Below are 11,789 nucleotides of genomic sequence, written 5' to 3' on the forward strand. Positions count from 1 at the left end.
AGTTTGTCCGTGATAAGATTCTACCTACAGCAGAAGGACCACTTCTTATGGATATTAGTAACTGCTGGGAGCGTATCTTTATCAAATAGGTTTTGAGCAAAGCAAAAGGAAATTATATGGTATAATATGTCTATTATACTGTACAGAATAATTGTCACCAGAGCAAAACAACCAGAGAAACCATCAGTTAGGGTCAGTATGCAAATGAAATGTATAGTAATTGCAATATATGTTTTCAAGGTCTCTTTCAATAAATATCTGCAGCAGCATGTTCTTCTCTTATTCGCATCAGGCACAGATTGTAAGATAAAATGTTGTAAGCAACTAATTATATATTTATTCATCAGTTATGAAATCAAATGCATATTTTGTTCTGTGCAACATCTGAAGAGAGTTAAAATGTCTACCACAGTTTTGTACAGTTGAGGTCATCTGTACATTTCAGGTACTTAAATAAGACAATATTTGTTAAATTGTTTAATAACAGTTAAGTGATGATCAAAATGTTTAATTCTGTGTTAATCAATTAACTGATCACTCAACTAACTGTTGCCGTAAAAAAAACTAGGACATAATTTGTGATTCCTAAGGACACAACTAATTGTCAGAGATAGAACAGTCAGAACTGGAGGTTCAGGATAGATCTGTGTTTATTTGTCAATGATTAGGATTCAATTCAAATCAAGGAACCGCTGATGCTATTCTAGGCTAAAATGCCGCTCTACAAAATACGATGAAAGAAAATAAAGTTAGAAGAAAAAAAACATTGAAATATGGAAACATTCTGAAATCACAGAGCAGTAGCCAATGCATCCAAACCTGAAACAGGACATTATCTGGAGTGACGCAGGCACTGAGGATGTAGATTTGAACGAAGTTATGATGCCAGAAAATGTGTTTAGGCCAATTAGGACTCAGCTAAAGTGGAAACATCCAGGGAAAAAAGTTTGCTGCTAATGAAAGGAATCGATTCAGACTCGTTCAACAAAGGGGAAAAACATTTTTGTGATACAAATCAAAAGCATCAGGTACAGAAGCTTCCACCCTTGTGATGGAAGCAAACTGGATTAAGTCCATCTCCATAAAGGAAGATAAAAACAACCACTGTTTCAAATCATTCAGCATTCCACAATCATTGCATTTCAGCAGACTGTCGCCAACTGCAGAAAATAGGCTAATTGAAGAAAGTTACCCAGCCCTGATGTCAAGGCCAGTATTCCCATCACCTCTACGTGACCTCTGAGGCCGTCTCTTTCTCTCCGTCTCCAGCACTGTGACACTGAGTCAGGCCCAAGTGTTCGCAACTGAAATCAGGACTGCATCATCTTTTTGTGGGGATCAAAGATATAACGTTTAAAATGTAAGTGGATGCCAACAGGCTGAGAATCTGCTTTCGACTCCTCTTCATTTCCTGGACTACCTTTGCTTCCACCTTTTCCTTTCTTCTTAGAGGTGGAGGATAACAGCTGCTTGGTTTCCGGGTGAAGACCCTCTGAGGAAAGGATAAACAGACGGTTCAAACAAAAGGGTAAAACATCTAAAAGAGAAAGAAAAACATTATATAAATAGATCCCTTTATGTAATAAATCCAGAGTATACTGTATGCTGTCCTAGACTGTGTGCAGCACTTAATCATCTCAGGGTGGGTGTATCTGATGCATGATAGAGATCTTTTCTTCCCTGTTATGTGTACAGTATTAGTGCTGGAGCCTGTTTGCTGCTCTGACCTCGAGATCAACTGATGTCTTCATCCTCCTGATGTAACTGATCAAAATAGCTCAGTTGCTTGTTGAGTCTTTGTCTTGTGGCTCGTGGCTTCTTCTGGTTCATCCTGACACGTGCACACCAACATGGTGTCTCCTCTATCTGCTTAAACTTCATTCTCAGTCATACTGAGCTGCTTCCTGTGAATGCTGAGTTTCTGTTCAGTGCACTTCATGCATGCACTATAAATTCTTCTGTGCCGTCATATCTGCACCTCTTTTGTATGTGCATGTTTTCAAGGATGAAATACTGTCTGGCTTTCACACCCGGAAGGTAAGAAATGTTCTGCATTCACTGCTTTACATGCTGCCTGTCTGACCTCACGTACAGCGGCGCCAGCATTATTCTCGTTATCTCTATGCCAATGTGAGGGTTGTTATGGTTGCAGCGCAGCCAGAAATCTCCTTGTGTTATCTGCGATCAGCTGAAAAACTTCCATTTACCACCACAAAGCACATTCATACACCCGAACTTAAATATTTTGTGTTCGCATGCAAGCGGCACTTTTCTCATGTTTTTCTTCAAATACGTTTGTAGGTATTTGACTCTGAAAACATGAAAACATCTACCACATCTACCATACAATAAAAACCCTGCACAGACCTAATGGGACGGGACTATCACTGAGGTCTAAAAATCAAGATAAGTGCACGTGAAGCATTAGGGATTTGACTGGTGGCCTCCTTATCAGGCGAGGTGGAACATTTCACCAAACTAAAACCAAACGCGAGTTAAGGGGCAAAAGAAATTGGGTCAGCAGTTGGAGGGTATATATTTTTGGGGGTGAATTATAACACCAGGTTTCCGACCACTTTAGAGTTTTCAGTGCTTAGACCAGATAAGAGTTTGTAGTTATGATAATCTTGTTGCCTTCTGTGCCCACAGAAAGATTGAAATACACTGAATGCGGGTTAATACAATTCTAAACACAGTGACTGGCTGCAGTGCTGCAGAGTTTTTTAACATCAGTCACTATCACAAAAGCTGTGAGTAGTTACTTATATGATTGCACATACAGTGAGAGATACAGTATATGATGGGAATTGGTAAAAAATCATCACAATAGATTCACATTAGACAAATTGCAAATATCTTGATGATCAATTCATTGTGTACTCTTTTTTCTTTATAAAATACTGACTACTCAACAACTACAGCTTTGTAAATGTCAATATTTGTTCCGCCACAATATCAACATTGACCACAATGTACTCGTTTTCAATTTATTTAGAATTTACAATGGGTAAAATATTGTTTCACTATAGAGCTATCTGCATTGCAATGATTCACTCAGCCCCTACTTGCCCCATTCTCTCTCTCAATCTTACATGACAAATGACAACAGATCCAATGTCATACAACGCTGCAGTTGGATTAGCCATCAGTAACCCTGGGAGAAATCCATGTTTTCATGTAAGATGAAGAACTGCAGCTGAAACTAGGAGGTCTGACCATCAGCATGGACAGTAAAAACACTATGGACCATAGCGAAAGCGGTAGCTCGGAGTTGGGCAGAGACGTGGTGAGCATCTTGGCAAACAGTGCTGAAAAAGTGTTGCACACCAAATCAGACATCTCTTGTGGGAAATGTAAAAACTATTTGGTTCATTATGAAAATGTGGCAGGGAAATTTAGAATATGGCAACTGGCCACAGTCAAAATAATGAATGGGGAGCTCAGCGTGCGAGTTTGAGTGTGCAAGTGTGAGGCAGTGAAGAGGATGTAGGTGAGGTTCTCTTTCTAAATGTTTTTGTTTTCTCATTCCCTCCCGGTGTGGAGCCGTGGGTTTGGAGCAACAGAAGGTAAAATAAACAGAGAACAGACTTCCCCCGGAACACGGGCAATCCCCAGAGGAATCCTGGGAATGTGGCTCAGGATTACCACATCCTGAAAACTGTCTGTAGAACCCCGAAAGACAAGGAGACGTATTCTGTGTTCTGGATGTGTGTGCTGATGAAGAGCGATACTTTCTACACCTTCCAGTGTCAAGCTACGGTCAGTGTCTACTTTTGAGATGCACCTGGGACTCCTTACCTTGTATCCGAATCTTGTACTTCCCGCTCTGTCCAAACCCACCCTCGATAACGCCGCTCTCGCCCGTCGACAGTGTGACCTTCAACCCCACAAAGAGCTGGAGGTTGGTCTCCTTCTTGAACAGGTTGCGGCCAATCACAGTGTAGTCATCACTCACCTGAGCACAAGAGAGTGGGAAAGAGGCTTATGAGCAAGGGACTTAATAAAAGACACAATAAAAACTACTGATGTGACAGAGGTTATATGTCCCCTCTGTCCATTTGTTTGTTGGTTGGTTTGTTTTGATTTCACAAAAACTACAGAACAGAGTCCCACAAAACTTGGTGGAAGGATATGACAAAGGCCAAGGAAAAAACTGTTACATTTGGATTAAGGATTTTTGGACGCTGTAAACAAAATGTTTTGTATTTCAGAGTCTATAATCGAATGATTATTTTGCACAAGTATTCCAATTATTTCACACAATCATTGATGGATCTTGATGAAAAAAAGAAATTCTGGGTTTATTTAGGGAGCTGATATCCATGAGTATGGGCAATTTTGGTGGTTATCCCAACAAAAGAGGACAGCTTTGCCTTGGTGGCAGAATACACACCACTGAGTGTCATTCTAGTTGAGTGTAACCACATCCGGATTTCTTTTAATTTGATCAGCTGGCTCCTTTCTGTGATGTCTATGTGTTGTGGGTTGCCATGATTTCACTCTGCTATCTTGGCTGGTTGAAGGAGAAGAGTTGATCATCTGTCCTGTGCCACACTGTTCGTCGGCGGTCACGTTATTTAAGAATCTCCGTCTAGCTCTCGCGTACGCTCTCCTTCATCCTCCTGCACATTTTACGCCATGTTTGTTTGTATTTCTTGCTTATCATCCATCACTAAGTCGATCTAACCTGCCACTAATATGATAAGAGGAGGGCACCACTCTGTCTCCTGCTCACCCCCCCCCCCCCACCGCCAGCCCTTTCACTGTCTTCGTCCTTTCCCTCATTCATTCTTGAACGTTTGACCCTGACTTCCCTCAAGCGTGACTGATGCTCTGATAAAGACAAAAATTACAGTTGCTATACACATCCAATAGACCGTATGAATTGTGACTGGATGAGAATGTCATATCTTAGCAATGCCAGTAATGTATTCTTTTACCGAAGATAATTCTTAAGTCTTGAAACATAACTGCCTTTTTCTGGAAGACGACAAATGCAACGTCACATGACCATGATCAGACCTCTCGCACGCACTCTTTTACTCCTGCGGCAGCGACTGGAGCTGTCAACAGCCTGAGGTGCTAACAGCAGGAAACTAGTTCACACTCTTGACCCCTAACCCGAATCTAACCCTGCACGAGGGTGCACACAGTTTAACTGTAGCACGCCAAAGGACATGAGTCATAACATCTTCCGGGCACATACAACCTAAAATACATACCGCAAGAGTTTTGGGATGGTGGTAACCTAAAAAAATTATTTAATCTGATGTTGAAGTCAATAAGAGAATGTAAGATATCGGTTTGAACTGGAATTAGGGATTTAGGGAAGAACATAACAGTTATAACACAAATACTAAAATCAAGATGGCATGTAAGTGAAAGAGAGGAGTGGAGGTAGAGAGGGAAAGATGCTGAGCCAGAGAGAGAGAGACCGAGTCAGGTTAACACAGTCATGTGGGTATTCCTGTGCCACTCAGGTGTGTCCAAACAGCGCCAGCAACTGACAGCTAGACAGGGATACTGGCGTCAGGCGGCCACCCACACACCTCAGTGTCTCATCACATGCGAAGGCATGCGTATGCAGCCTGCCTCAAACGCTGCTCATCAGGGCTGCATCTACATGCTTGTTTGTGTGTACGTGTCTGTTTATGAATATACAATAGGGGCTCTGTCTGACAGGCACGCTCCAGTGCCACCAGCAATGAGAAACATCCAAAGAACCAGAGGCAGAAGAAGAACAAGGTGATAGAGAGGGCAGAGGGGCAAGAACAACAATCAAGGGTGAGAGGAGAGGTTGATAATCATGAAACAGAACATTTTAAATATCAAACCACAGAGGATCCCCTTACCCTCTCCACCTGTCCCTCCTTGTGTTTGGTCTTGTAGATGTGCAGATGAGGCAGGGCAGTCTCTGCAAAGCTTTTATCTTCAAACCCCTGTAACAGACGGCCTTGGAAGGCTAACCGACATGCATTGGCATTGATGTCTCTGTCCAGCTTGGAGCCAATCACAAGGCAGAGGGAGGGACATGTGACAGGCCGCTCAAACTCTAACAAGGCCCATTGCTCTGGGTCAGTTCCTGAACTCGACTCTCCCTGACCTGTGACATACTCATCCTGGTAGAGGTACTGCTTGTCACAGGTGAAAGGAGTTTCAAGAGAGTGGGGCAGTGATGGAGGTGGATTAGTGTCGGCTGGAGACTCGGAGGCTCCTACAGGTGGCAGGCCAAAAAAGGTAACCTTCGCCATGACTGTCTCGTGACCCATGGTGATGTGGAACTTGGCACGGGTGGCAAGAGATCCCTTGAAGTAGCCTATCTTCCTGACAGAGATGACAGCTGCATAGAGTGTGTGCAGGGACCCTTGGGTGCACACCACGCCCCGCTCCAACAGTTTAGGGTCAAACTGTGTCACACACACGCCCACACGATCCCCCTGCATCGCCCCCGACACTGGCTTCCGAAACATCTGCACCGATTTGATCTTCTTGGTCACCTGATATCAGAGAGTGTAGAAATACAGAAATAACAGTGTAAGAAAAATTGAGACAAATAACAAACATCAATTTAAAACTAAATTTAACTAAACTAAACTACACACAGATGCAAAAGGAAGTAAAAACTTTATAAATACAGGGATTGGGCTGCTTTAAGTTTGTATTTATATCTTTTCATGCAATAAAACATATTGGTGGATTTTTTTATTTCATATTTCTTCAGGTCTCTTACTTTCACATTTAAAAGATGGACACTGAACCTGGAATACAGCATGAGATTAAATACAGATTAAAACATCACTTATTATTTCCACAGACATAATATTTAGGAAATAAAGGCTTAGGTCTTCTCTATAAAATATGCACATAAGTAAACAGCTCATCAGCTTGCAGTTCTTATTGAAACATAACAGAGGCTCTTTGTCAAAATATTGCATTTGTCATTATTGATGAATACAATCCCCTTTGAGGAGTTCAATTACTTTAAATTAATCAATTAATAAAGATCTCAGGGAAATTAAAATTATTCTCAATGGATTATTTCTTGGGGATACAAATGTGAAGGGTTTCTTCAAGTGAAAACTCACATTTACATCTCTTTGTTTATTAAATAAAACAAGTTTTAACAAAGTTTTTACTTTTATTTTTGTTTTTAAATCATAGTTGTTTCAGTAACTTGTACTGTAAATTAAATAGTATCCATTTATCAGTCTGCCTAGTAGTCAATCTATCTTTCTTTATATTTACTTCATCCTAGTATCTGTGGTTTTCTTCAACCGCACACAGAGCTAATCAACAATATTAGACCAGGCTGAGTCTTTGTCTTCCAACATTAAGACATTTGCTGCCCCCAAGAGGTGAACAGGATAACTGCAGACAAAACTGCAGACAAAACTGCTGCGCGTTACTGAAAGTTTCCATCTGTTCTATATTACCTACCCCCGGTCTCCTCATCCTCCTCTCACATTAAACTGACACATCCTCTGGACCCGCTCAGCCGACCCTCCCTCCGTCTGCCCACTTCCACTCAACTGAACTTCCGAACTTCTGTGGTTTCTACAAAAGCATTACCGGCTCTCAGGAATTTTTCTTTGTAAATATCAGAAGTTCTGAATTCCTGCCCGTCTAGATACCTTCAGTGCTGGGATTTCCACAGTGTCGTTGATGGCCAACGACCCTTGCAGGATGGTGCCGGTCATGACGGTTCCCTGACCACGGATGGAGAAGCAGTGGTCCACAGCCATCAGAAGGTCACCTGCAGGGTCTCTCTTAGGGAGGTACGTCTGTTTCTTCAGGAGCTGAGACAAACAAAAAAAAGAGAAGCAGACATTTTCACACACAATAATATGACTGCTGTCATAATATTGTAAGGACACAATTACTAAAATGTGAAACCAAATAAAAGAGAAGAGGTGATAATCATATCCATATTTATCCAGTACCAAGTCTGACTTTATGGTGGCTTCACAAACAACACCTAGTACACATTTCCTCCTGTTATTCGTGCAGTCATTTGAACAACCAAGGCAAATAAGAACAATAATTCTTCTACAGCAGTATACTTTGCGATGACATCAGTTTATTTATGTTTTGTCTGTTCTTAATTAGCAGATATTGAAAAAATTGACAAGAAAACACTGACTGATAAATCAGCCAGGATTAATGTGCAAATATATTGACATCAGCAATTACAAAACATTGTTATGCCAAAGATAACTGAGACATTTTGTGTTTATTATCACATCCAACCGAGAAACTGACAAGTTTATGGTTTTAATCGCAAATGTGTTAGTCTCGTTTTTATCGATCAAAAAAGGTGATCAACAAATTGCATTATATTCAAGTGCGTTTCAAGCCCTTACCTCTATTAACTGGGGCAATCCCTGTGGCTCCTCTGTGTCAGGGGCCTCTGGACCCCCGGGCTTTGCTGCCACAGCAATCACTGGACATTCCTTAAATCTGGCCAACAACAAAAAAATACATGAAGCTCCAATTACTTCATTCTTTGATGTTGAAATAATGATTTAAGCTGCTTTAAGTAAAATAAATGCAGAAATATAAAAAAGATAAAGGTGTGCCTAACAGACAGAGAATGAGTCAGAGAGTGAGTTGAATGAGTTAATTTTGAAGCAGAATAGAACCTGTGGCTCAGAAGGTTGAGCGGGTCATACATTCATTTAAAGGTCAATAGTTTGATCCCTGGATGCTTATGTCTGAGTGTCCTGAGGCAAGAATGCCAAATTTCTACCAATGCACCACTGGTATGTGATTGTTTGTGTGTTAGGAAAGCACCATGTATAGAACAAGCGCTGTATGCCACAAACTTCTTACCTGTTATGACCCGAATTTCACATCTCTACACTTATTCAATTATTTTACTTATTATACTTGATCAAATGCAGACCTTGTGGTCTCCAGTGTTTTGTGCAGTCTCTTGGTCATCTTCTCAATGGCGCTCTGTCTTTTGTTGGGTGGCAGGAGGTCAACCTTGTTCAGGACGACCACCATGCGAGGGCAGGTCAGCTCTCCTATCAGGAGACATTCTGCCGTCTGAGTCTGTATCCCCTTCACCACATCCACCACCAGCAACATCAGGTCAATGATTTGGGCACCTGGAGAAGACAGATAATAATGGAGAATATACCTGATTTTACAGTGATCTGAAGCACAATTACACAGTGATTTGCTGTTACAGACATTCATGCTTTTCTGTTGTGCTTCTACAAAAAGACGTCAAAACTCTACATAGTTTTAGTGAAGAGGCCATGAAGACTGCAACAGCAACACAAACAGGAACGGACACAGGCGCCCAAGAATAACAGTAGAACAAGAAGAGAAAATCAGGAGAGGGTTGCATGGAGGCATAGAGAGAGTAAAGGGCTAGAGGGTTGAAACCCGAGCTGAAGCTCACTTGGTTGTCTTTCCTTTCCCTAACTTTGGCTGTCTCTCTTTCCTGTGCTCCCCACTTTTCTCTCCTTCTATTTGGCTCTCTCTCCTTCCTGTGCTCTCCCCACTTGAGACAGGAGGGGAAGTTTAACACATACCCCCATCCAAACACTTTCCTTCCTCCCTAATCTACAGCATGTGCCACCCCACTGGCTCATATTTAGTATGATGGTTAGATGACACAGCAGCATTTAGTCTGCTGTAATATCAGGACCATTACTCCGATCAAAGTCTGCCCCCTGCACAGACTTAAGTTTTGAAAAAAGTGGGATCTTTTCTTTTTTTTATTATTTGCTCTTGAACCCCGCAACTCTTAACTTGTCCATGACATTATAAGGAGGATGCCTTCAGAGAGAGGACGCCCTCTGCTGGAGAGGTCAAAGTTGTGTGTAGTAGTAGTGAAAATAATGTATAAAGCTCCTTGTCAATATCACAAGGTATCAATGTATCATTTTCATTCTGAAGTGTTATAAACATACTGCTACGACAGAAACTTGGACTCAAGTTTGGTTTAATCGTGGAGAGTTCAAAATGCTTCTGCTCTCTTCAGGAACGTTTTCTGCCGCTGATGTCATCAATAAAAAACATTGTTCGAAAACATTCTACAACTTTGTTTACGCTCAATCGTTGTCATAGTAACTTGACATATTTTATAATTCCTTTGATCGAACGAATAGATCTAAGGAAGAACAAAGTACGTCAATATTTACCTTTGATGCCATAGAACGGACATTTTATTATGTGGTGCGCTACATTACTTCAACTATCAGGATATCAGCTATTACTACTTGGGTACCTGGAGGAAACCTGCAAACACTATTTGTAACAGGTCAATATATTTATTCATATTAATTAATAGTAAGAATGTAATAAATGAAATAGGTGTGTGTGTGGGTCGGCTGTGCGTGAAACAAACCTACGAATAATAAGTACATTCTCATGCATACCCCAGTACGTATAGATAATGGACCAAGCATCCATAATCTATACTTACTATCTATACTTTTGAGGGTCACAGAGGGAATGGAGCCAATGCCGGCTGACATTGGGTCAATTTAGAGTCTTAAGTTTATCTAACCTTATTCTGCATGTCTTTGGAGCTCTGAATGGTCTAAAGTCCAAAGGTGACAGCGCTTTCTCTGAACTATTCCTGTCCACCCGAACTTGTCCTACTGATAATTGTAAATCTAATTCAAACCCCTTTCATCTTTCAATTCACCCTGATCCTGTTAATATCCCTCTTTTTTCTTTATCATGCTTTCTTTCTTCGTGTTTATTTTTTGCACTGTTCTCTTGCACAGTTTTTACTTTCCTAATATACACACTTTCTGTTGTTTACCATGTTTGTAAAGCACTTAGGCTAAACTGGTTTATTAATATATCTGACTTGGCCTCCTCCTGTATGATCATCAAGCGGGATAGTGATCACAGACCCTGCCCGTGTGTGTCCCCACTCCTCACAATTAGCTCCCGATCCTTTGATCTACTGTCATCACAGTGACATGTGGCATGGAACAAACTCACACACAATTCCCAGCGCTCACCTCCGATGATGGTGCGGATGAGAGAGGCGTGTCCCGGACAGTCCACCAGGGTGAACTGCAGGCTGTCGTACTGCCCCTCGCTGGCCCGCAGCTGCTCGGGCAGATCCACCGTGAAGCAGGAGAAGCCCAGGTCCAGAGTGATGCCCCTCTCCCGGGACTGCGGGTTCTTGTCGAAGGCGGCCGTGGACGCGGTGCTGCTCAGCGCCCGGGCCAGCGACGTCTTCCCGCTGTCCACATGTCCGAGCACCCCGACGTTAAAGTTCAGCGTTTTAACCCCGGACTCTGACATGTTAACCCGAGGCTCGCGATGTCAGCTGTTCTGGCGTGTTTGTGTTTTTTCCTGAACTCTGACCTGGACCTTGAACTCAGCTCGGACGGAAGCCGGAGGCGGTGCTGGCTAGCTGTCAGCTAACTTTCCCCTCGTCAGCACCCGTCAGTTCAAACAGAAAACACACCGAGCAGCAAGCTATGCTAACTAGCTTAACTAGTGAACGGCTCACTAAATAACTCGACTTTACTTTGATGTGAACTACTTCCCCGTCGTCCGTCACTTCATCCCCCAGGGCAGCATGCTGAGGCGGGTCCTGTTTTTAGCAGTTAGCATAAGTTTTAAAAGAAAAGGAGAAAAGCCGTGTCTGTCAAAATGTCTCCTAGGTTAAAACTTAACACCGACGTGATAAGTAAAAACATCCGTCTTTAGGTTCGTCATCCATTCAGCGACATGTCCTCGCTGTCAAGTTTCCAGCAGTTTCTACCACGACAAAACGATTCAAAGCACAACCGGAAGTGAGAACGCTGGTG

General features: G+C 42.1%; 1 protein-coding gene across 1 annotated transcript; it reads right to left on the bottom strand.

Annotated features, from left to right (window-relative positions):
• Positions 1-632: 632 nt before the first annotated feature.
• eefsec (eukaryotic elongation factor, selenocysteine-tRNA-specific) lies at positions 633-11,757 on the bottom strand. Its single transcript, XM_061070337.1, has 7 exons — positions 10,989-11,757; positions 8,903-9,110; positions 8,361-8,457; positions 7,632-7,796; positions 5,853-6,497; positions 3,799-3,955; positions 633-1,492 (listed from the first exon to the last, which is right to left on the bottom strand). Exons 1-7 carry the CDS (start codon positions 11,275-11,277, stop codon positions 1,311-1,313), a joined length of 1,743 nt encoding a protein of 580 aa, XP_060926320.1. The 5' UTR covers positions 11,278-11,757; the 3' UTR covers positions 633-1,310.
• Positions 11,758-11,789: the final 32 nt, after the last annotated feature.

The sequence above is a fragment of the Limanda limanda genome, chromosome 4 (assembly GCF_963576545.1).
Source record: "Limanda limanda chromosome 4, fLimLim1.1, whole genome shotgun sequence".
Lineage (NCBI taxonomy): Eukaryota > Metazoa > Chordata > Actinopteri > Pleuronectiformes > Pleuronectidae > Limanda > Limanda limanda.

Excerpts from the sequence above, each read along its gene's own strand:
- eefsec (XM_061070337.1), bottom strand. The coding sequence starts at position 11,277 with ATGTCAGAGTCCGGGGTTAAAACGCTGAACTTTAACGTCGGGGTGCTC. Across the intron at positions 9,111-10,988 it reads CATCCGCACCATCATCGGAG|GTGCCCAAATCATTGACCTG; the intron begins GTGAGCGCTGGG and ends TGTCTTCTCCAG. Across the intron at positions 8,458-8,902 it reads AAAACACTGGAGACCACAAG|ATTTAAGGAATGTCCAGTGA; the intron begins GTCTGCATTTGA and ends GTTGTTGGCCAG.